The sequence below is a fragment of the Ovis aries genome, chromosome 23, assembly GCF_016772045.2.
Source record: "Ovis aries strain OAR_USU_Benz2616 breed Rambouillet chromosome 23, ARS-UI_Ramb_v3.0, whole genome shotgun sequence".
In the NCBI taxonomy this organism is placed as follows: domain Eukaryota; kingdom Metazoa; phylum Chordata; class Mammalia; order Artiodactyla; family Bovidae; genus Ovis; species Ovis aries.
Window position 1 is genome coordinate 37,471,606 of NC_056076.1, and position 26,379 is coordinate 37,497,984.

Genomic DNA, 26,379 nt, shown 5'->3' on the forward strand with positions numbered 1-26,379 from the left:
TGTGTATTGTGACGAACTTCTTGCTGTTAAAAAAGCACTCTATCAAAACAGAATCTTGCATTTGTTTTATAGAAAAATAAGGAAGCTTACACTTACAGTGGCACTGTTAACAGCACTATGATTAAGTTTGTTAAAAAGCAATGACTTTGGCCTGTAACTAGGAGAAAATGGTGAGAGGTAAAGATAAGAGCAAAAGAACTAAAAAGTCGAAAAAACTGTGGCTTTTGTGCAGCTAACGATGCAGTTATTTTGATTCTTACTGAACTCACTGGAATTCTTCTGTTTGTAGAGTTATCCTTTCTTCCCAAAGGTAGCTTGTACTACAAATTAGTAGAAAAATCTCAAAAAATGGGGACAATTCCTATCTCTTAACACCAAGAGATTTTGTTTTACTTTGTAGCCACAGCAGTGATTAAAGCTTTGGCGTATTAATCATACGGAATTTCAGATTTAACTGTTGGAAAAAAAAAATTGGAACTATTAAAGTTTCTAGTAACTTTTAAAAAAATAAGACCATAATTAATACATTTCATGAAACATTAATATGCTATTTTAATAATAGACTCCCTGATAGACTGTCAGTGACTTGGCCTGAAGGAGATGAATTATTGCCAAATGAGATCAGACCTGCTGGAACCCCCATTGGTATGTTTTTGGTTTTTCTTGTGTGTGTGTGTATTTTAAATACTGAAAAAATGCTTTTCTTCTTAACATTTCATGGTGAAAAAAATGATAAAAAAATTAAAACGCTATGTGAAGACCTGACAGATAAATCAGATTCGTTGGGTGTAACAAAGATGTTCTTATTTTTAATTTTGGACTGATAGGTGCATTAAGAATTGAAATATTAAATAAAAAAGGGGAAACGATGCAGAAGCTTCCAGGAACAAGTCATGGAGGGTCAAAGAAACTCCTGGTTGAGCTCAAAGTTATATTACACTGTAAGTATGCACACTAATTTGTATGTTTGGATCTTTATTGTTGTTTGTAAATGTATATACATATTTTAACATCTTTGTGGAATTACTGATGGCCTAGCAATCTGATAGATAGTGCTTTGAAGTTGAGTTTCTAAAGTGTTAAGAATAATTCATTTTTTAAAAACTCAGTTTTCTTAGGTTTTTTGTTTGTTTGTTTGTTTGTTTTTTAACACTTTATTCTGAATATTCCTGTGGAGGAAGCTATGGGCTAAAATAAAGATATGATGTGTATGCATATCAGTTTGTACTGAATAGGGATTTAGATTGGATAAACCTTAAGATACCTTCTAAATCAAAAATACTGTGTCTCTGAACCTATGGGTGAGAAGTACTTGTTTCAGTTGAGAAACAGGGTCCATTCTTTGTTAAAGGGAGAAGAACTACATATTATCACTCATCTTGTATTTTCCTAACTTGAATCACCTTGTAATTCTTATCTCTTGGTTTTGTCTTGACCACCTGAAAGTATTTTCAATATTTGTTTTCAATAATCTGTTCTACCACTATATACTTGCATGTCTGGTCCATGGATTTTACAGATACAGTGTGTTTTATTCACTGTGTATTTATTTCCAACATTTATAAACTATAGTCAGTGGTAGTGTATACTTTCATCATATAAATGTCTTTTTAGCCTCAGCCACATTGAATAGTTTGACTAACTCATTTTATTGCAGTACTCTCTTTTTGGCCTCTGTGACACGTTGTTCTGTATTTCTCCAGGTTCTTTTTTTTTTCTTTTTTGGTGGCTTAGAACAGTATGTTTATCATCTTACAGTTCTCTTGGTCATCTGACTGCTGAAATGAAAGTGTCAGCAGGATAGCGACCTTCGGGAGGTTGTAGGAAAGGCTTGCCTTTCCACTTCTAGGAGTCACCCACATTCCTTGGCCTTGTGGTCCCTTCCTCCATCTTCAGAGCCAACAGTGTAGGATCTTCCAACCTCTTTGTAACTCTGACCATCCTGCCCCCCTTTTATTTAAAAAAACAAAAGAACCCCACAAAACTACATACAGGCATCAGTTCAGTTGCTCAGTTGTGTCCGACTCTTTGCGACCCCATGGACTGCAGCACATGAGGCATACCCCATTTAATTGAGCTTTGCTTTATTGCCATTTACAGATGCTGCATTTTTTATGGATTCAAGGTTTATGGCAACTCTGTGTTAAGCAAGTCTGTTAATGCCATTTTCCCAACAGTATTTGCTCACTTAATGTCCCTGTGTCACATTTTGGTCATTCTGGCAACTTTTCAGACTTTTTAAAAATTATGTTTGTTATGATGATCTGTGATTAGTGATCTTTGATGTTCTTGCTACAACTTGCTGAAGGCTCAGATGAACATTAGCATTTTTAGCAATAAAGTACTTTTTATTTTTGACTGTGTGGATCACAATAAACTGTGGAAAATTATGAAAGAGATGCACATACCAGACCACCTGACCTGCCTCTTGAGAAATCTGTATGCAGGTCAGGAAGCAACAGTTAGAACAGGACATGGAACAGCAGACTGGTTCCAAATAGGAAAAGGAGTATGTCAAGGCTGTTGCCTGCTTATTTAACTTCTATGCAGAGTACATCATGAGAAACGCTGGGCTGGAGGAAGCACAAGCTGGAATCAAGATTGCTGGGAGAAACATCAATAACCTCAGATATGCAGATGACCCCACCCTTATGGCAGAAAGGGAAGAACTAAAGAGGCTTTTGATGAAAGTGAAAGAGGAGAGTGAAAAAAAGTTAGCTTAAAGCTCAACATTCAGAAAACAAAGATCATGGCATCCAGTCCCATTACTTCATGGCGAATAGATGGAGAAACAGTGGAAACAGTGGCAGACTTTACTTTTATAGGCTTCAAAATCACTGCAGATGGTGATTGCAACAATGAAATTAAAAGACGCTTACTCCTTGGAAGGAAAGTTATGACCAACCTAAACAGCATATTCAAAAGCAGAGACATTACTTTGCCAACAAAGGTCCATCTAGTCAAGGCTATGGTTCTTCTAGTGGTCGTGTATAGATGTGAGAGTTGGACTATAAAAAAGCTGAGTGCCAAAGAACTGATGCTTTTGAACTGTGGTGTTGGAGAAGACTCTTGAGAGTCCCTTGAACTGCAAGGAGATCCAGCCAATCCATCCTAAAGGAAATCAGTCCTGAATATTCATTGGAAGGACTGATGCTGAAGCTGAAACTCCAGTATTTCGGCCACCTGATGCGAAGAGCTGACTCATTTGAAAAGACCCTGATGCTGGGAAAGATTGAAGGCAGGAGGAGAAGGGGATGACAGAGGATGAGATGGTTGGATGGCATCACCGACTTGATGGATATGAGTTTGAGTAAACTCCAGGAGCTGGTGATGGACAGGGAGGCCTGGCATGCTGCAGTCCATGGGGTTGCAAAGAATCATACACGACTGAGTGACTGAACTGACTGACTGACTTTATTTTTTTAAAGAAATAATGCTGTTGCACACTCAGTAGACTATAGTATAGTATAAACATAGCTTATATGCACTGGGAAGCGAAAACATTTATGTAGCTTCCTTTATTGTGATCCTTGTTTTGTTATGGTCTGAAGCCAAGCCTACCATATCTCTAAGGTCTGCCTGGTATATATTTCTATATAAAATAATTAAAAGGTTTATTTTTTCTGGTAAAATATATAACACATTTACTGTCTCAGTTATTTTTAAATCTATGCTTTATTGTACTGTAGAGTGTGGCACATACTTGTCTGTTTCTTTGTAATGTCATTTAACTTGTTCTACTGTTCTGTTTCCTGGAGACTAGAAATTACCCCAAAGCCTTGAATAGATTTAAGATGATTATAAAGTTCTCCTTTCATCCATGTTGTAAGAGTTTCATCCATTAGTGATTTTTGCTTTGTTATTTGATATGCATGATAGTGGGTTTTCCCACTGATTCTTTCATTTCTTCCTTATTGTCCTATTATCTCAATTTATTATCCTTTTTGGTTTATTAATTAGTAAAAAATTTCCTGTATCAGTTATGGTCATTGATTTATTTTGAAACACAGCTTTTATAGGAAAGGCAGTAGAAAGACTTAATTAAAATTACTGATAATAAGACTATTAGATTAATTTTGACTTCTTTGCAGTGTTATTTGTCTTTAAGGTTTTTATATATTCTAAAGTTGAATCACTTGAAATAATTTTTTTTAATGTGGTCATATCATCTACCTACCATTTGCTTTTGCTTATGAATTGTTTTAATTCCATTTTGTTAATTTTTAAAGTCATTTACATGATTCTAAAGACAAAAATAAATAGCAAAGAATATTTCAGAAAAGTGCTGTCATCCTTCTGTCTCCTTTCTCCTTTGCAGGCCTCTTAATAGACACTAGGTCTTAGAGATTATGTAAACAAACAATTCTGTTTTATTCTTAGAGAAAACTTTAAAAGAAATTATTTTTAATATAAAAAATTATTTCTATATTCTGTTGTTTGTACCAGTTAAGCTTATTTACAGATACATTTTTAAGAATTAAAGTAATTTTAATTGTCTGAATGAGTAGAGTTTCATTATGCTGTTGACTTGCATAAGATAATTTTAGGTCTTTTGAAGCTTAAAAGCTGTTTTTAAAAATGTACAACAGATATTTGATGCCAGTGTGACATTTCATATTCATGTTCTATATTTAGTTTCTCAAAATATAAAATTTTTTTCTTTTATTAAGCTTCAAGTGGAAATAAAGAAATCATTTCACATATTAGTCAACATGGAGGGAAATGGCCTTACTGGTTTAAAAAAATGGGTGAGTTGTTATTCTCAATATTAAAAATTATATCAGTATTGTGTTTACTTGAATTTTAATTTCTTCTTAATTTGTCCAGAAAATATTCACAAGTTGGGGAATTATACATTGAAATTGCAAGTTGTCCTGAATGAAAGTAATGCAGACACTTACGCAGGAAGGCCACTACCATCTAAAGCAATTAAATTTTCTGTTAAAGGTAAGCAAAACACCAATATGTAACTCTGTACAGTAAAGGTGGCATTTTAAATCAAGAGGAAAATAGAAAATTTGATAAAAGATGTTTGACCAATTGTATAACCATTTTGGTTTTAGAAATGACTTTATAACTCTGCTTGATAATCATGCTCCTTATAAACTTTTGAAAACATCATTGTTTTCTAGCCTCCTTTGTTACTGGTAGAATTTAAAGTTATTCTGATTCCTGACTTTTGTATGTTAAAAACCCACTCCCAATCCAACTATCCCTATTCTCTCTTCCACAATCCTCAGATGTTTGAATAATTTAGAGTTTGGGTCCCAATCTCTTGACATTTTAAGTTCTAGGAGTTCTTCTGAGTCACTTTGATTTCAGGCCTGTTTTCTTTCTACAGCATTTAGTGTTCAGACATTGGACCTCTTAATTGGTATACTGTGTTTTCTACTTTCCATCGCTTGGTTCTATTTTTCTACTTAATAAGAGACTTCCTTACCATGATGTTTGATGTTTTCTATTGAATTTTTTCTTTCTGCTATAATTTTTCAGTTTCTAGAATATTTTATTCTCCTGTAAATATTTATTAGAATAAAATATTTTCTTCCAAAAAGAAAGGTGGTTTCCTTTTCAAAGCATTTTCTTCTGACTTCGTGGATTCAATATTTTTATTAATTCTCTGAGGCTATTAATAATGGGTTTTTTTTCCTTGATGTTTTTACACTTGATTCATAGCCTATTTCCTCGATGTTGCTTTTTTTTTCATATCTGCACTGGATCTTTGCTATTAGATGCTCTTTTACATTACTAGTGCACATGTTTAAGAATAGGACATTTGAGAGCGTTTATTTCATTTGGGGAGATTATGATAAGCGAATTTTAGGTTTTTTTCTCTGGCTGTTCAGATTCTCCAGAGTGGAGTGTAAAACACCTAGGTGCCAGAATTTGGGGAGCCAAGCTGGAAAAGATTGTTACATATTTCACATTCAGTGTTAATCTTCCACTTGATTTGCCTGTTTTCAGTAAATTGGCGCTTTCAGTAGTGCTGTGCCCAGTGTTCAGTAGTAGGTCACTGCTTGGACCTACTCTTACCTTCCCCAGAAGAGAAACCTTCCAAATGTTGCTGAAAATGAAGGAGGTAGTTGACTGGCTCTGTGTATCGAGGGGTGGGGATCTGAGGAACTGATTCTGATAGACTTGAGCTAGTCTTTCTCTTTTATTCCAGTTCACTCCTACTTGATAGAGCCATGCTTGAGACTTTTGAATGTTACATACTGTGAATTAAATTGGCTCTCTGCTAGCTTTGTTGATGATTGACGATTTGATTTTTTGAGTCTTTCTGTTAGGTCCATAGTGTTTCCCCAGTAGCTCAGATGGTAAAGCATCTGCCTGCAATGCAGGAGATTCAGGTTCAATCCCTTGGTCAGGAAGACCCCCTGGAGAAGGTAATGGCAACCCACTCCACTATTCTTGCCTGGAGAATTATACTTCTTCATATGCTCACTAGCTTTCAAATTCTGTTACTGTTGTCTTTTTTCTTGTTGTTTGTTTTTGAAGGTTTCAGTTCAGTTGCTCAGTCATGTCCGACTGTTTGCGACCCCGTTAATTGCAGCATGCCAGGCCTCCCTGTCCATCACCAGGTCCCGGAGTTCACACAAACCCATGTCCATTGAGTTGGTGATGGCATCCAACCATCTCATCGTCTGTTGTCCCCTTCTCCTCCTGCCCCCAATTCCTCCCAGCATCAGAGTCTTTTCCAGTGAGTCAGCTCTTCACATGAGGTGGCCAAAGTATTGGCGTTTCAGCTTTAGCATCAGTCCTTCCAATGAACACCCAGGAGTGATCTCCTTTAGAATGGACTGGTTGGATCTCCTTGCAGTCCGAGGGACTCTCAAGAGTCTTCTCCAACACCACAGTTCAAAAGCATCAATTCTTCGGCACTCAGCTTTCTTCACAGTCCAACTGTCAGATCCATACATGTTGTTTTCCTCTATTTCTTTGCATTGACTGCTGAGGAAGGCTTTCTTATCTCTCCTTGCTATTCTTTGGAACTCTGCATTCAGATGCTTGTATCTTTCCTTTTCTCCTTTGCTTTTGCTTCTCTTCTTTTCACAGCTATTTGTAATGCCTCCCCAGACAGCCATTTTGCTTTTTTTTTGCATTTCTTTTCCATAGGGATGGTCTTGATCCCTGTCTCCTGTACAGTGTCACGAACTTCCGTCCATAGTTCATCATGACCTCAGTCTATCAGATCTAGGCTCTTAAATCTATTTCTCACTTCCACTGTATAATCATAGGAATTTGATTTAGGTCATACCTGAATGGTCTAGTGGTTTTCCCTACTTTCCTTAATTTGAGTCTGAATTTGATGATAAAGAGTTCATGATCTGAGGCACAGTCAACTCCCTGTCTTGTTTTGAAGATTTAGGCCTCTTTAAAAAAAAGCTATGTGGTGTCATATTATTATGGGGTTTTAGAGAGCTGATTTTTAAGTGCCTGGGATTATTTTGCCTTCTCTAATCAGAAGGCCACTTTGGGGAGTGTTCCTTTTTTGTACATACAGATCTACCATGTTCTTTAAATAACAACTGTGGAACTTTCCACAGTAGGGACGTGCTGTAGTTTAAGCAGTTTTCTTTGATGAACATATCATTTATTTCCAATTTGGGGACTATTACACATCACGTTTTTATATGGGGGGAGGAAATGATGTTTTGTGTACATGTGCTAGAATTTCTATAGAGTGGATCCCAAGAAGTGGAATTGCGAAACTGAAATTATCAATATGTGCTTTAACATTTTATATATATTTTCTGTCAGGTTGCCCTTCTAAAAGGTTATGTACCCTCACCAACAGACTGAGGGTTCCTTTTCCCTATGCTCATTGCTGGCCAAGCTGTATTACAGTATTTATTTAGCTTAGTTGATGGTTAAATTATTTAATTATTAGGTTGTGTATCTGTTTAGCCTTTATTGGACATTGTTATTCTGTGAAAGTCTATGCCCATTTTAATAGTGTAAAACTAGTTCTCAAATGTAAGTTTTATCTGAATCACCTGTAGGGCTTATTAAACTGTAGACTGGTGGGCCTCACTCCGAGAGTATTTGACACAGGATAAGGTGAAACTTGGAATTTGCATTTCTAATAATTTCACAGGGGATAACTTGAAACTATTAGACTATAGACTGCATTTTAACAATAGCTGTTTATAGGAAGTTTTAATGTATTTAGGATTTAAATCCTTTATGGTACACATTGCAAATATTTTCTCATATGGAGATTCTCTATTTACTTTGTATCTACTAAAATATTTTAATCTTTGTCACGTATATCTTTGAATAGCTATTGAATATTGGGTTTTGCCTTTTTCCTTTGATAAAATTGTTAACATTTCTTTATTATATTTGAATAATTTCATAGTTTAAAAACATATATCTCTGTTTCTAGACATATATATATGTAAAATAACAATCTGTAATCTTCACAGGTATATTGTAGATATAATTTATGTAAATTTTGCTCAGATTTAAAATTGCCATCTTTATCATAGTTTAATTTTCCGTATGTAAATAGATGTTTTTGCCTACAATGAATCTCTGACTGATGAATTTTCTTTTCATGTTTTTTTTTTTTTAAGAGGGTAAACCAGAGAAATTTTCGTTTGGTCTTTTGGATCCTCCTTTTCGTGTTGGAGTCCCATTCAATATCCCTGTGGAGTTTCAGGATGAATTTGGTCATACTAGTCAACTCTCTACTGATATTCAGCCAGTTTTTGAAGCAAGGTAATCTGAATGTTCATATTTGCTGCGTATTCACTTCTTTTAGCTTAAATTATTTGTGCAGAGTTAACTTCAGATTTATTTAAAATGTTTGATATTTTATGGTATCTGGGGGATTTAGTTAGTCCCAAGCTGTTCTCTGCAGCTGTAGTGTCATGCATGAATTATCTCAATAAAGTTTGTTTGGACTGAGTTTTTGCTGATACAGTTACTTGGTTGAGACTGATAGGTCTGTCTTACTCCTTTTTTTTTTGCAAGTACGATATGATGTCTCCTGGCAGTTCTATGCACTATACAATGTTTATTTTGTTGTTTGCTTAGAAATTGTGGGCAGTTAAACTTAGTGGTTACCTACTGGTAGGCTTTTAACCTGCTAGTAGAATTTTTTTTAGTTTGTTTTTAAAACTGTAGCAATAAAATTTATGCTTTCCATGGAAATTTGGTCCTTCCTTGGAATTTGCCTTTCCTTAGTAACCCTATAGAATGAAATGATTGGCTTATATTAAGAAATAGCGATGAAAAGTCCAGTTATATAATTGAGGATGTTCATTGTTTTCCATTACCTGTTTCTAAGGTGCCTAGGGAGAAATTCTTTTTCTCACATTTCTGCCAAATTTGTCTTTGGGGCCCACTTTTTAATGTATGCTTTCTTTTGCTATTGATGTGTACTTTTTCCCCCTTTTGGTGTAATTGTTTGCTCTTTTAATCATTTGAGTATGTACTGTATTCCAGGCATTTGCTAGCTGGAGATGTAAAAGTGAATAAGAATATAGGATTTGCCTTTAGAAGCTCACAGACTAGTGAGATACAGCTTAGTGTCCAGATTTGTACCATGGTTAAGTTCCCAAAAAGCAAATCAGTTATAAAAAATATTGCAAATGAATTTTTCTAAATATTCTCTTAAGTTGCAAAATATGGTTCATGTGCAAAAAGTGATTCTTTTGCAAGAAGTTATTTTTACATATTGCATTCATTTGAATATTAAACCATAATGGAAGAGTTGAATACTTAAACATCTATGTTTAAAAATAGCCTGCCAGTTTCCTCCATTCATGGGATTTTCCAGGCAAGAGTACTGGAGTGGGTTGCCATTTCCTTCTCCAAGGGATCTTCCCAACCCAGGGATCGAACCCTGGTCTCTCACATTGCAAGCAGACTCTTTACCGTCTGAGCCACAAGGGAAGCCTGTTTAAAAATAAAGAACACTAAAAATGTAATCCATCTAGTCACAAATGGGAAATATTTGTGTGTTAGTTGACCCCTGTTTTTAATTATATCTTCCATCTTACCTTGATAAGATATTCTTACAGAGTCTCTGTCACACATACATATTGGTAATTAAGATTTGGGACTTAAAAAAAAAGTCTTGGTGGCCTGGCTCTGTGTATTTATCTTCATTAAAGTAAGATCTTTGTTGAGTAGGTTTTTTTTTACCTAGTGTTAACTAAATAAAAATAAAAATAATTCACACATACAGCCTAAAGAATTAAATAGGTTGATAAGGCTTATTTTAAAAAAAAAAAAAAAGAGTAGTTCTTCTGCCCTCTCCACCTCACCAACAATCCACTTCTCAGAACCACTTTCAGCTTTCTACTTGAATTTTTTGGTACCTGCTGCCATATATGTAAGTAACTTTTATGTTACTACTTCCTGATTCTTCAGTTTTAAGCTTTATCTCTTGACTTATGGCTAAGGAGGATGAGGACACACTTGTTGCCATTTATATTACAAATAAGCCTCCTTCCTGTTTGCACATTTTTTAGTAAAGTTATACTCTGGCTTGATCAGTATTTAGTGCTTGCTTTATTAAAATTATGTAAGTGCTAATTATTTTATTGCACAGCTGTTATACTTTTTTTATTTTGCCAAGTAGCTCTCTGCCAGTTGTCTTTTCAAGATGCTTGGTACATAGATAACTTGTCAGTTTCATACTCTTTAGACATCTCCCTTGGAACTTTGTGATGTGGTCTGTATGGATCAGCTCTTAAGCTTGTTACATTTGTCCTTCTGTGGTCTTCTTTCCTGTTCATCCTGGGAATTTCCTCTGTCCTTTGTGTTGGGAAAATATATAAAAACAAAACCTACTGTCAGCCTAGAAAGATTGAATAAACAGTAAACCAGCATGTGATCCTCATGACAATGATAAAGAGTTTGTAAAAACTGAAGGAAATCTTAACTCTGTTACATGGTAAAGTGAATATAACCTATCACATTCATGTTTTCAAGAAAAATTGCCAAATATCTTGATGACTGGGTGTAGAGTTTGCAATTTGGGGTCAGTTAATCGCAGTTAGGGCTGTGTGCTTTCACTGTTGAGGACTGATGTCCAGTCCCTGGTCAGGGAACTAAGATCCTGCAACTTGGGTGGTGTAGGCAACCCCCCCCCCCGCCCCTACCCCCCCCCACCTCCTGCCCCCCCCCATCAAAAGAAAAAAGAACATTTGCAGCTTATTTGTAGATAATGGAGGAAACGTTAAAAAATAATTTATTTTTTCCAGTGGTTTAGCTTTACATTATGAAGAAATAACCAAAGGACCAAATTGTGTCATTCGAGGTGTTACAGCTAAGGGCCCTGTAAACTCTTGTCAAGGCAAGGTAAGCATTGTATGTACATGTTATAATGCATGTTTATTTCTTACATGGTAAAAATGAAATTGGACGTTTAAAATTGGATAACCGAGTTTGGTGGCAAGATGACAGTAATGTCAGGTTCTTAGGAATTAATCAGCATCATGTCACCTGACATACAATTACCACTTTCATCTCTGAGGAAGACCTGCATATTTGCTACTGTTCTTTTTTAAATGGTTATGAGCTAAGTATTTTCAACTGTATTTTCATTCCAGTCTCTTCATAGTCAAAGCCATTTTCAACAGTTATCTAGTACTATGTTGCTTCTTTTCTCGCTCTTTTTCTATTTTTCAATATTTTTCTTAGAATACGAACAAAAATATAAGAAACTTTAGCTTACTTTGTAAACATATTGAGTTTGGTATTTGGATAAAGGAAAAGGGAGGAATAAAGGTAGGGATTGTAAAGGCAAACTGCAATAAGGTAATTTTTCAGTTAAGTGTATAGAGTAGCTAACAGATTACTATGACTAATGTGAAGACTGTAGCTAATAACTTAAGTGATATGTTACTTTTTCCCCATTGTATCATTACCTTCAATATATATTTTAAAAATTTCCCCTGCCAAAATAATGTTTAAAATAGAGCATGTAAGCTTACTGCATTAAAGCAAAGAGCAAGTTCTGTCCATCCTCCTGAATTAAGCTGTTTCTGGAAGAAGAACTTGAAATTCATGGAAATTTTGACTTTAGTAAATGTACGTAAAAAGATTTCTAGGTTTTAAAAACCTTTTTATTTTGAAATAATTATTTTTACAAAAGAGTTGCAGAGATGGTATAGAGAGTTCACATGTATTTCACCCAGCTTCCTCTGTTAAACATCTTATATAAACATTGCATATTTATCCAGTATTATCATTGATATAATACTTTAACAAAACTCTGGACTTTAACATTTTGCCAGTTTCTCCACTATATTTTTCTATTCTGGAATCTAATCTAGAACGTGACATTATATTTAGATATGTGTAGATTTGGAGTTTTTTCCATTTTACTACTTTCCGGATTTTTTATAATGCCCATACTAATTCTGGTAATTATTTAGAGGGTATGCCTTTTGAATTTGAAGAAAGTATTGTCTGTAAAGAAGCAATATAAGTCAGTTTTTTCACCTGCATTTCTTTCATACATACATATGATAATGTTAGTCAATATAAATTTGCTGAGTGACTTTTTATAATGGTATGAAAATGAAAAGCAAAAAATAAATCAGAATTGAGGTGGTAAATTACTTGAGTATTTATTTAGGATTTGAATTTAATTAAAATAATTTTTTTAACAGAATTTTAATCTGAAGGTTATTCTGCCGGGTTTAAAAGAAGACTCACAGATTTTAAAAATTAGATTACTCCCAGGTAATATTATTTTAAGAAATATTCCTAATATTTACCTTTTAAATGATATTCTTATGATAAAGTATAATGATACTTATAAAGGTGAAGTGTTTTTTGGTTTGGTTATGGTATAAGTCTTGAAAATACATTTGAACGTCATGCATAACACTAACAAAAATAATCATTTTAAAAACAGGGTAACATTTAGGAAGACTTAAGTTCTAAAAATGATCCTGAAAGAATAATGTGAATATTGAAAACACATTGTGAAACTATTCTTAAGGCTGTGCAATTAGGGTTATATAAGAACGGGATCTGTCCTTTACTTTTTCTGATATAGCTAAATATTTCATATTTTAAGAAGAAGAGTTTCTTATGCTTTCATGTTGTTAATTTGAGTAATGATTTATCAACCTAAAAACTGATTTTAATGAAACTTTTAATGAAAAAGAAACATATTAACTATTTCCTTTTACAGATTCATGTAGTTTGAGCTTTCCCTCAAGCATGAATTGATAAAGAAGTAAAGATTGGCGCATTGGTAGAAGTACCAAAAAAAATTGTTTTGTATTAATACTTATGATGCTTTTATTTTGAAAGGTTAGCTAAAACATATGGATTATTCAAATCTCAGGGGAAGTTCTTATTAACCAGATAGTGCTGACAATGATTTTTAGAAGTTGAGAGTGATGATTGTGAGGTGGAAAGTGGGACTGTGTAGTCAGAGTGGTCAGCGACTCAAGTCTGCCCCTTGTGGCCATGTGACCTGGACAGGATACTTACTCTCTCTGGATCCCAACTTCCTCAGGCATAAAATGGGGATGATACTAATAGTACCTTCTTGGTCAAGGTCATAGTAAGGATTCTGAGAATAGAGTTGGCATATTGTTACAACACAAATATTAACTGATATAACTTGTTCTTTGTAAACTTATGTTCCCGGTGTTTAGTATAAAGTGTTTTTTAAAATGTCAGTGTTTATAGGGCACACTACGTCATGCTGCTATTGAAGTGTAAAACCTCTTTATTAGTTTAGAGGAAAATTATGGTGCAGCTTGCGTAGGATATCAAAGGGTTGTGGGCAGTCTTACAAGTATATTATCTGGTTATGTCATTACATGAACTGATCCTTTGAGCAAAATTATGTAATAGAGGTATGTAGTGTGCCTGAGAAATCGGTCGTTGTGTAAAAGATAGAAAATTTTAAAAGTAGTTTAATAAACTTTTACCTTTTTTCTTGAATACTATTTTCCAGGATCTTTTTAGTATTTTACACATTTGAGTGATTTCTAGCATGAGTTACCACATGTCTTAGCTTGTCCATAAAACCGAGTCTAGACCTCAGACATTTTAATACAACTGGGAATCTGTGCATTTGAGGGTTGTGTGTAGAATCTATTCTAGGGGGTAGAAATCTTTAAACATGGATATTTCTTCTTTCTCTCTCAGCATTATTTAAAAGATACTAAAACTTAAAATGTTAAAAGCTGTTTCTTTTGCTATTTTAACATTTCCGTTTTAGAAACCTGAATCTCATTTTCATTATGTAATTTTCTGGTAGGTCCTCCTCGTCGATTGAAAGTGAAACCTGATTCTGAAATTTTAGTTATAGAAAATGGAACAGCTTTCCCATTTCAGGTAGAAGTTTTGGATGAATCAGACAATATAACAGCACAACCAAAGTTGATTGTTCATTGTAAGGTAAGCTGTTGTAAGATAAGAATGTGTAGATTTTGAGTGCCATTGTAGTAACTAGAAACCACTCTATCTTTCGGCTCCTTTTATAGTAAGCCTTATATAGTATCTAGACTGTGTAATGATTATTCCATGCAGAAATTTGTGGGCTATCTCATTGCCAGTAATTTTCAACATCTCTAATCCAATAATGACACCAAGTATGCCAAGTATTGAACTACAGATTCCTCCTCACTGCTTTGTCCATCCTCCTCATTTCAGATGAAGTATTCAGTTATGAGTAGAATGATACAATTATCCTTTAGGATTAAGGATGGATGGGTAAGTGAATATGAGTAAAAGAGCTCAAGAAGGAAAGGAAAACCCAAATAGGTAGAGTAAAAGAAAGAATGAGGTTAAGGAAGTTGATTTTTCTTCCAAAATCAGTATATTTTACCTAGAATTGTAGAAACTTACTCTTTTCATTCAGAAATTGTCTAGGATATTAGTGAATTATACTTACAGTTTTCTAATTTATAGTCAGAAATAGCAGCTATACTATATTATTTGAAAATTTAAGTTATTGAGTAACCAGTTGCATTTGATTGGGATCTTAAATTATTTTGTATGCTTCCAATAGTTTTCAGGTGCTCCAAACCTTCCAATCTATGTTGTGGATTGCAGTAGTTCTGGAACCAGTATTTTATCAGGACCAGCAATTCAAGTTCAGAATATTAAAAAAGACCAGACACTTAAAGCAAAAATTGAAATACCTGTAAGTTGTTATTGTTTTTCATTGGTATTATATTGAATTTTTATTCAAATACTCTTTAATAGCTTTATAATATTTCATGTAAAGTTGTTTGACTTTTTAAGATGAGATATTTGTGATTCTTCTAGCCAGAGGGAAGAAAAGGCAAAAATGAAATGGTATAGTAAATAACACTTTGTATCAGATATTAGAAATTTCTTACTCAAACCTTTTATAATATCTATAGCTATTATTGATTATATGTTCCTAAAATTATTTTTTTCCTATTATTAGAGTGTAACAATTATCCGTTTTATTTTATTCATTTGTTTCTTATAGTTTATACCTATTTCTTAGAAAGTTTAATAAATGTCTCTGTTGAACCACCACTGAAGGATATATGAACATTTAATATGTATGTATAATTTAAAATAAATACATGGTTTTTCTTAGTGTTATCCTATAAAGAGAGTGCTGTGTTGATGTGCCAGGAGGACCCTTATTCTTGGGCGTTCATCATGGCTGAAGGTGAGGCCAGCCTAGAGGAGGGCAGGCAGGTGATAGAAGCATCTGCTTTCCTAAGATTGCTAAATGAGGCAGCAGATACTTACGCAAGTGAAATACCTGTACATGATTTCTGCATGATTGATGTGGTGGTAGATGGCGAATTACCCAATCAGTTGATTAACCAATGTTTTTCCAACTAAGTACACATCAGCTAACATATACTGAGCCTCAAAAGGGTAAAACTTTTATTTTTTAAAATTAGAATGAGATGATTTAACTTTAATTCTTTTCTTTTGAAACTAGTTCTGTTTGATAATCTTAAAACATTTGTTATGCATTTCCTTTTTTTTTTTAGTAATGTGAGCAATGTGTTTTTGAGTATATTGTCTTGCAAAAGATCAAGACAATTCAGGAAGAAAAGATCTGTTGTTAAGGAGAAAGCTGGGCTTGAAAGCAAGGGAGCATTTATATACAATTACATAAATATTGCAGAGCAGCAGCAGGCTGAAAACCAAGAGTCCAAGACAGTTAAAACAAAGACCACAGTATACCTATAATATGCAGTTTAAAAATGTTATCACAAAACAGTAACTCTTAATTTTGAGTCAGGCAAATAAGATGTGCTTATGATAGCAGCAGGTGGGTTATTTGCCTGATAACTCTGTGAGGTAGTAATTTTGACTGTGTCATTATTTGTGTGAATGGGCTTTGATAGAATGACCTCAAGTAGATGAGGAAGGAGACATTAGCGAAGCAGGATTGTAAAGGTATTTTAGGTTTAGACTTGAATTTTTTGTATTCTATAGAATGCGCTATACCTAAATTCTGAGATGATTGTGTAGTGTTTTAATTTCGTGTGCCTAACAAACTGCTCAGCCTTGGCACCTAGAGTCCTTATCTAGCTACAAGCAACTCTGTCCACTTACCCCAATAAAAAATGAATTAAAGAACCTCTAGAAGCTCCTTAAGTAATATATTTTATGGCAGTTATTTGTCTCTGATTTTGTAGAACTTTCTTAATTTATTACACCTTTGTTCTTATTAATAAATGCTGACATTAAATCTGTGTCACATGATTAAACTTGCAGAAGTTTGCAACATTTTTAAGCAGATTTACCAAAAGGAATGTTCTTTTAAGTCCAAATACGCTAGTTTTAGGAGAAAGAAATGGCAACCCACTCCAGTGTTCTTGCTTGGAGAATCCCAGGGACGGGGGAGCCTGGTGGGCTGCCATCTATGGGGTCGCACAGAGTTGGACACGACTGAAGCGACGCAGCAGCAGCATGCTAGTTTTAGGTTTTAACAGTGTGACCACTTTCATTATTTATAACTTGATGGTATAAAATATGGATTTGCTAATAGTACAGTGTCCTCTTAATGAGAGAACCTATAATTGTTAACAATATATAAGATTAGCTCTCGCAATATTGGAAATAAATTCCTAAGTAATATGAAAGATTCACCGTAAAAGCCAAAAATGATGTTTTCAGTACAGATGTTTTTATTCAGTATGTTATTTGTGTTTTTCTCTCTTCCCAGAGTTGTAAAGATGTAGCACCAGTGGAGAAGACTATTAAGTTGCTCCCCAGTAGCCACGTTGCCAGATTACAGATATTCAGTGTGGAAGGACAGAAGGCCATCCAGATCAAACATCAGGATGAGGTTAACTGGATAGCAGGAGATGTAATGCATAATCTTATTTTTCAAATGTATGATGAAGGAGAAAGAGAAATCCATATAACATCAGCTTTGGCAGAGAAAATTAAAGTAGGTATCTCAAATAGATCATTTGCAAGAATTTTGTACATTTTTTGCTTGGAAGACTGAACAAGTTATATAGGCTGTCCTCTAAGAAGACACTCATCCCAGCAAAACAGCATTGTTATTTAAAATCCCAGGCTAAATAAAGTTTTTTTTTTTTAACATGCACTAGATTGGAATGTTGAATGTGTCAAATCTGTGCTTAGAGAAATGATTTTAACACCTAAACAGAAATCCAGTCCTGATGAACTGTATTTCTGTTCACAATTAAGATCTCCACTTGACCAGAGCAGTATTTTTGTAGCTCTTCTGAAGGCACTAAAGAAAAGGTCTGTTAAAGGCAAACGCTAGAAGAGTATTGTGAACCACAAACCAGACCGCTGATTTGGCCATTTGAAATTGGTATAGCAGTCTCTAATAAAATTGTTACCTGTACACAGTGGTTTTGTCAGTTCTCACTAGCTTCAGATGGTCCTCAAACCTGCCATCCAAATGTAGTGTTTGTACCTTGAAAGGGTGAATCTGTATGCTTAAACTTGAACAGCTCACCTAACAGAACCCAATTAAAATGATGGTGTTTTTTTTTTTTTTCCACCATGCTGCACAGCTTGTGGGATCTTAGATCCTCAACCAGGGATTGAACCCAGGCTCTAGACAGTGAAAGTGCAGAGTCATGACCACTGTACCACCAGAGAATTCTCCTCTTTTTGCAGTATTAAATTCTGTAGTCATCCTGAGTCTCCAAGATATAGGATCTGATATCTTGTAAGAATTGTTTACCAGGGTTCAGCTGACATGATTTTTAAAATCATATTTGGAATAGCCCTTGCGCCAGCCGGTTTATTTTCCCCCTCCATAAGAGAAGGGAGGATTGTGAGAGAAATAGTCCTTATCCTGCTTGGAAGGGAGGCAAGCCATTTTTTTCTCTCAGCAGATCTGAAGGCAAATGGTTTAAAAGTGGTACTAGCAACCTGGCTTCTGAACTGATACCTTGCTTTCTCATAATAATGTCTCCACAGTTTAGTTTCTTACTAGGATTAAGAATAAACATTGACTTGAGAGCCTCTTTCTGTATATAACCTTCTTTTTGCCATTCTCTAAGCTCATGGCCTGCTTTTGACACATTTTCCTCAATTCTAGTCATATATTTCTTGGGTTCCAGATATTTTAAAACATGTACCTTTATTGACTATAAAGGATATTTATACTTTCATTAGATGTATACACTTAAAGTGACTGTGTAGTCTTTAGAGAATTAATCTGTTACCGAGGAAAGTCAACCCAAACTGATACAGAAATCCTCTGAGCAGACATAGGAATTCTCTGAGCAGAGAGCACAGCTAGGGTGAGGGAAGACAGCCATTTTGTGCAACTCCTGCTTGCTGCTTCCACTATTTAAAAAAAGAAAAAAGATATAAAGAATAAACAATGGTTTGCAAGGTAACTAAGAAAGTTAGAACGGTGTAAACTAGGATCACAATATTAGAATATCAGTGATTTAACAATCACAGTTATAAAAGCTAAAAGCATAAAGTTGAGCTAAAAGTCTTAAATAGAAAGGATTGGAAGTTTAAAATGGAGTGGAATAGTCAACTTAAAAATGGATCAAATAACAAAATACAGAGTTTAAGAGATGTAAAGTTAAAATTAGAGCTAAAAACATTTGGGAGTGGATTAAGATAAAGATGTGGCCAGGATGGTAATAGTGAATTTAACGTTTCTCACCTTACTGAATAGGGTCCAACTTATATCTCATTTAAAACCTGTAACAGTAAGATTTTTTTCGAAAAAACAAAAACAATTGACTATAACTTCTCAGAATTGATCACATGATTTGATTCCCATGGTTTTTTTAAACTGTAATGACCAGAGTAATAATCTTGTGGCGAAGTGCTAAAGGAATGACTTAGGAATATTTATTTCATTGCATTGAAAGATGTGGCAGTATTAACAGGGAAGACAATGAAGAAGATAACTTTTTTCTGTTGGTAATATATGAACCACCATCATTTATGGTCATAAAGGGCCTGCCTTTTTCCTTAGAGTTGGGGAGGATGGGTTGGTAAGATAACTGGCAGTAGGAAGACATTGGAGTAAGCTTTATATGATTCTTAAGTATATAATTTCCCTTCTAGGTTAATTGGACTCCTGAGATTAACAAAGAGCACTTGCTGCAGGGTCTGCTTCCTGATGTGCAAGTGCCGACATCTGTGAAAGATATGCGCTATTGCCAGGTTTCGTTCCAAGACGACCATGTGTCTTTGGAAAGTGCATTTACAGTAAGGTGTGTGGGCATATGACATTTCGAGATATTCAGCATATGACAAAGATGCTTTTCACCAAAGCATACATATCAAAGTCATTTTTTAATGTAGAAATTTCCACAACTTCTTGGAAACAGGTTGTCTTTGGAATAAAGCTTCACTGATGATAGTGATTCATTCTTAATAGCACTCTCAGCCTCTACTCAACTTGCCCCTTTAGTATCTGCCAGAACTAGAACTTTTGTTAAAGGAATGTCCCCCTAGGACAAGCAACAGTGAAAGCTCCTAGAAAATGGCAAAGACGTGAGAAACGTAAAAGATGCAGTGTGATCAGTCAGTGTGTTGCTCAGAAGGAATTCTTTCATTAGTTAGTGGTGACTTTCAAAGCTGAGTCTACCTGATAGAAAAGAGGGAACTTTAAGTAAATATATAGAAGACCTGTCCTTCACTCTGGCTTGTCAGTTCCTTGGCTGCCTCTTTTTTATTAACCTTTTCTACTTTAATTCTGTACACATTTCCATACTATTCCAACACTTAGAATAGCTCCATGTCTGAGATAAAATGATCAGATGTACCACTCTTCAGTCAGAGACAGATCTCTTGATGAGTAATTCTTACCAACCCGTCTGCCTTTTTTTTTTTTCAGTGCTCTCATGTCATAATTTCCTTTTAATCCAGGATAGGTAACTGTGATCTAGCATGCATTTATTTTTTTGGTCAGTATTCTCTACTGTCTTTGCAAGCTGTCTTTTCTCTCCTTCCCTTTGGGTTAATAGTGATATGGTTTTTAAGTTTAAGAAAATGAACATTACATATGTGACTCCTTAGCATGTTGAAACTTTTTTCTACAATAATAGTGTAATTAAGGCCTTTAATTTGTTAATCAATTTCAGACCACTTCCAGATGAACCTAAACATCTAAAATGTGAATTAAAAGGAGGAAAAACGGTACAGATGGGTCAGGAGCTTCAAGGAGAAATAGGTTAGTATGACCTACTTTCTTTCTTTAAAATGCTTCTATAATATGTCCTTATGTTCATGTTTTGGCAACATAATCTGAAAGGAAAACTTTGGATTTATATATGGTTAATAGTTTAAAATCCACTGTTGAAAAGGTTGAAGCATTTTCCCTGTCTTTGCCTATGCTGATCTAACTGTGAAAACAGTTAATTGAAAAAAATGTTGACTTTTGTTAGAAAAGAATGTTGACTTTTGTTAGCGTAAAATAAATATGTGAATGTGATTCATATCCTATATTTTTCTTATATCCGGATTATTACATGACACTAAATTGTTTCCTTCAAATATTCATGGTAAAACATGTGACATCAACATCATGTTAAATTAAGATACTGTAAGATTAAACTTCCTCTCCCTTTTTAGTTATAACTGTTACAGATCAGTATGGGAATCAGATTCAAGCATTTTCACCAAGTTCTCTGTCTGCATTGGGAATTGCTGGGATTGGACTTGATAGCTCACATTTGAAAACTACTTTTCAGGTATGACTGTTTCCTGTTAATAGTTGACTGTTCCATTCAAATTATATATAACAGAAAGTTTGGTAAAAAACAGAAATGAGAGATTTGATTGCAGTATTTACAATGAAAAATTGTAAAATGCACTGAAGTAATTTTTATTATGAAAATTTAAACATACACAGAAATTTTGAACATACATAAAAATAGCATAAGTAGTGTAAGTAATTCCCATGGTCCTACCAGTCAGCTTCAGCATTCATCACTTCCGCCTTACCTGTCACTTTGAAGCAAATTCTACACATCATACCATTTCATCCCTAAGTATTTTGACATGTGTACAAAGGTCATTTCTCATGTAGCTATTTGAGTAAAATTTCTTGGTACTCAGTCCCTGCATTAAATAGGATACCTGGGAGAACACTAGTTGTAAAAGTGTGCAGCTGTACAGTTAATTGAGATTAGCTTGAAAAATAAGAATCCTGGTGAAATTATTTCTGTAAGCAAGGAAACAAAAGTATTCTTGGAGAGATTAAAGATGGTTTTTGAGAAAAGATGTTGGAATTGAGCCTTCAAGGAACCTGCCAGCCTAGAGCAGGTCAGAAAGAAGGAATTCTAAGGCTCGAGTAAAGTTGAATCAGTGTAGGGCATTTAGTGGTTTTTAAACCTCTTCTTCCTTTTGGATCCTCCATTATCCCTTTTACCCAACAAAATGATCATGGGAGTCTCATCGTTGCCCTTCCTAACTGGAGTTTTTGTTTCCACTAACCTGCTAGGCTGTTATTTTCTAGTTTTCAGAACGCCTTTTCTACAATATCTTAGCACTGCTGAGGAACTTCTAATGATGTTTTGTTTACTGTAAAAGATAAGGTTTGATCTATGACTTTCAGATGCTTTCTTGCCTAGCTTCACCCTCTGTGTAGATGAAGGCAGAAAGTAACCGCTGTTGTATACGAACAGTCTCTTCTTCCTGTCACTTTATGCATAGACACCCATCCTCTTTCAACTAATTGTTCCTAAATTATAACCTGTTTTCCTACATCTTGTTTTCCCTGTGTTAGATTCCCATCAGCATATAAACATACTCTCATACTCTCTCCTCTCACCTCACAGCTTCCTTTGGCCCTGAAACATGTCCATCTAGTACTGCCCTCTTTTTCTCCTGTTTATAGTACAGCTCCTTGGAAGAGTTATGTATACTGTCTGTTTTTACATTCTTCAGTCTCATTCCCAGGCAGGCCTCTTGGGTTTTTCTGCCACCTGACCAAATCTAGTGTCATTTTTCAGTTCCCATCTTATGCCACCTGTCAGCATTTTATGCTGTGCAGTTAGTCTGTCTGCTTAGGGTGCCTAAGTAGTATTCTGCTGCATCACACCTGTCTCCTTCCATGGCTCATTCTCCAGTCAAGTTGACTTTCTACTGTCATTTTACAATTGATAGGTACTATCTTGACTCACGGAGAAGGCAATGGCACCCCACTCCAGTACTCTTGCCTGGAAAATCCCATGGATGGAGAAGCCTGGAAGGCTGCAGTCCATGGGGTCGCTAAGACTTGGACACGACTGAGCGACTTCACTTTCACTTTTCACTTTCATGCATTGGGGAAGGAAATGGCAACCCACTCCAGTGTTCTTGCCTGGAGAATCCCAGGGACGGGGGAGCCTGGTGGGCTGCCGTCTGTGGGGTCACACAGAGTTGGACACAACTGAAGTGACTTAGCAGCAGCAGCAGCAGCAGCATCTTGACTCACTTTCATAGAAACAATAGAAGTCTACCCCTAGTCTCTGCATAAAAAAAGAACCTTCCAGGTTTTTTTTGTTTTCAAATAACACTGTTTTTAAAGTCTTTTTAAAATATTGATTTTAATGTGCCATTGTTTCTTAAGATTATTTCCACATCTTCATAAAATGTACTGCTCTTCTGAAGCACATTCCCTTGGTAATCTCAACATGTAGGTAAAAAATGTGGCAAACAGGGAAGGAGCTTGTTGGGCAGGCACATATGTGGCTATTTGGGGAACAGAAAGGAGACACTGCAAGTGTAAAGAAGAGGGAAATTAGGAAAAGATAAGGAAAAAGGACATAGGTTGAACCTTTTAGATCTCTCCCTCACAAAAGAGAATTTCAGTTTCTTGTCTCAGGAAATAAAATTCAGGGCACACCAATATTGGCATATGTGTGTTACTTGCTGTTGTTTTACCAGAAACACATCTGTATGCACATAGGTAGTGACAGCATTTTCTTTCTTTTTTCTGAAAACTAAACATGATCTTCCTGGTGTTTTTTTCAATGTGCTTTTCCTCACTAGGAAAATACACAAAGTATAAATGTGAGAGGCGTCAGATTTATTCCAGGTCCCCCTGGAAATAAGGATCTTTGCTTTACTTGGCGTGAATTTTCTGACTTTATTCGAGTGCAGCTAGTTTCTGGGCCACCAGCTAAACTTCTCCTCGTAGACTGGCCAGAGTTAAAGGAGGTAAGTACCTTGCTGCCTTGACTGAAAGAATTTAATATCAATATTTTGATCTACTAACTGCTTCAGAGTGTTAGTAGATCGAAAGTTATATTTTGTTATTGAAGAAGTAACAATAACAAAAGGACAAAGTAATACGAATTTTAATACTTTATTATTCATCACTGTGTCCTCATTTGTTAAAAAAAATAGTGAAACTTTAAATTCTGAGTTTTATTAAAGAAATTAAAAATATGTATTAAAATAAAAATAGATAATGAACCCCCAGTTTCAACAGTTACTGATTTTCACCAATTGTATTTCGTTGTTCTCGCTGACTGGCTTATTAAAAAATGTTTTTGCTGGAATTTTTAAATGCATGCCAGATACCAAGTCATTCATTATACTCTTAAAAACATCAGTTTGCTTCCCTGTGCATACCGTTATGCATATCTTAAACACTAATTTGCAAATCTCTGTCAAATCTGTTACCTTTCAATTTTCATTAAATTTTTAGAATTCTGATTTTAAAATGTTCACATTCTGGTGTTCAGTTATGGTGTGGCAGAGCCTTATCTGTTGGTATGAAAGGTTATTTTTTCTAATGGAAAATCATCTCATATGAGCATGGTAGTAGATGAAATTATCTCACAAAGGAACTGATCATCTGAGAAAAGCTTACATATCTCTGCTCTAGTCCTTTTTTGATTTGTAAATTTAAAAAATATGACAGTGCTTTAAAAACAATTTTTTCCTTAACACTTGTTGACTGAAGAGTTGTATTGCAAAGCCAGTGCACTTATTTTTATATAAAAGCATATTTACTGCATAAATCAGTGCCTTCTGAGAAACCTAATGATGTCAATAAAGAATTTGTTGACTGACAATATCATGGAATAATTGGGTACCTTTGAGGTGGAAAAAAATCTTTACGTGTTCATATTTTTAAATGATTTTTTAGGAGAGAAATATAAAAATTAATGACGGCTTGTTAACTCAAAAACTTATTATAGGATTTATTTGCAGATACCACTGAAATCCAAAAGCTTTAAAAATAAAACCTAAAATCAATTTTCTGTTAAGAGATATGTTGTATATGGGTAAGGCTGAAAATGTAATCATTGAATATGTGGTTTTCCTAGAATTTTCTAATTTAATTTTTGACCAACCTCCCTCATCCACACACAGGATCTTAAATAGAAAGGGGAACTAAGTTAACACCTAAGCATGATAAATAGAAAAATTATATAAATATACATATATTTTCTCAGTTAATCTTCAACAACATTATGATGTATTGTCCTTCCTTATAAATGAAGAAACAAATTCCTTCCTTATAAATGAAACAAATTAAGTGGCAAATCATGAACATTTGATTTTGGTTATTTCCTTTCTTCACTACTACCCAGAAGAATTTTCAGCCAACAGCTTGGGCTGTAAGTTGTTTACTGAAAGATATTCTTTACCAGGTAGTTGATGTTTGATAGATGGACAATTATGTAACTATAAATAAAGGCCCTGATGTGTTTACATTTGGAAACATCAGCACTTTGTGTGTTATTCAGGCTTTTTATAAACTTTAGCACATAGAATATAGTCTATCCATGAAAATTTTTTTGGTAGTCAAGCATAAACCAGCTTCAAGGGTATCTTTTTTTAAAAAGTTCCTAACACATTATTGATGTTTCTCCTACTTTTTAGCAACCTCCTAACATAATTGGAGGGATGGAGGAAGCAGAGGGAACATTACTAGTAGGAGAGAGGTGATAAATCTCTTTCCTTTTTTGCTAGTTACGTCTTTCCTATCTTCTGTTTTCTTTAAATTTTAACATCTGGTACAGAGGATTGGACTTTAACAGGTTTCTTGCTTGACAGTGATTTTTCTTTGATATACCTAGGTCAGCATACAGATTCTCAGAGTTACACAGGCCTTACTTGGATTAAGGGAAAAGCAAGAATCATTTTAAGTCTACACTGTTTTGTTTAAGTTTATTCATGACTAGCCCTATTTGACTAGGAGCTGGAAAGCTGTGCATACTGCTTCATGTAGACTTGACAGAGTGCCACCAGTTGATGGAGGGTTAGACTGTAGATTGACCAGTGCTAAATATGAGAGCCTAAGATAAGCTTCTATTTCCACTGAAGTCCTGCAACATGTAATTTTCAGAATTCTTGACTGGCTCTGGAAGCCAGTAATGTCAAATATATTTTCCCTTTTATCAAATTTTTAATCATTTCTATAAGAAGAGTTTTATTAGTGACAGTATAATTGACTTTCAGAAGTTTATTTTAATTGATAGAAGGAGCTATTTGTGAGTAAAACAGATAAATTCAGTGATTGTTTCACTTAAATAGTAATCATATTGTTCAGCATGTTTTAGTGCTTCTTAAAAGATTTGTATCTGTTTTTAGTCCATTCCAGTGATTAATGGAAGAGAATTGCAGAATCCTCTCATTGTTCAACTTTGTGATCAGTGGGATAATCCAGCACCTGTGCCACAGGTTAAAATAAGTCTTGTAAAAGCTAACAATTTAAAGGTAAGTTTTAAACATCCTTAAATAATTCTCACTTAAAATTTTGGTTTTCATTATCAGGATTATCATGTCTTTAGCTGTTACCTTTTTAAAAAAAAAATAATAATAGTCTTATATAATCTTCACTATTGCTTAGTTTTGTTTTTGTTATTCAGTCACTAAGTTGTGTCCGACTCTTTGTGATCCCATGGACTATAGCATGCCAGGCTTCCCTTACCCTCACTCTCTCCTGGAGTTTGCCCAAGTTCATTGCTTATTTTGTCAGTCTAACAT

The 26,379-nt window shown here is 34.7% G+C and overlaps 1 protein-coding gene across 2 annotated transcripts in view; it reads left to right on the forward strand.

Annotated features, from left to right (window-relative positions):
- The window catches only part of SMCHD1 (structural maintenance of chromosomes flexible hinge domain containing 1), a 124,221-nt gene that overhangs the window by 49,264 nt on the left and 48,578 nt on the right, over nt 1-26,379 (forward strand). For both annotated transcript variants that reach the window (XM_042239642.2, XM_027960934.3), the window contains exons 16-30: nt 563-645; nt 828-941; nt 4,671-4,748; nt 4,828-4,947; nt 8,580-8,724; nt 11,220-11,316; nt 12,633-12,705; nt 14,246-14,385; nt 14,999-15,133; nt 17,156-17,383; nt 19,513-19,661; nt 20,535-20,623; nt 21,025-21,143; nt 23,428-23,595; nt 25,984-26,109. In XM_042239642.2, coding sequence (XP_042095576.1) covers nt 563-645; nt 828-941; nt 4,671-4,748; nt 4,828-4,947; nt 8,580-8,724; nt 11,220-11,316; nt 12,633-12,705; nt 14,246-14,385; nt 14,999-15,133; nt 17,156-17,383; nt 19,513-19,661; nt 20,535-20,623; nt 21,025-21,143; nt 23,428-23,595; nt 25,984-26,109 — 1,864 coding nt within the window. The remainder of the gene's footprint in view (nt 1-562; nt 646-827; nt 942-4,670; nt 4,749-4,827; nt 4,948-8,579; nt 8,725-11,219; nt 11,317-12,632; nt 12,706-14,245; nt 14,386-14,998; nt 15,134-17,155; nt 17,384-19,512; nt 19,662-20,534; nt 20,624-21,024; nt 21,144-23,427; nt 23,596-25,983; nt 26,110-26,379) is intronic.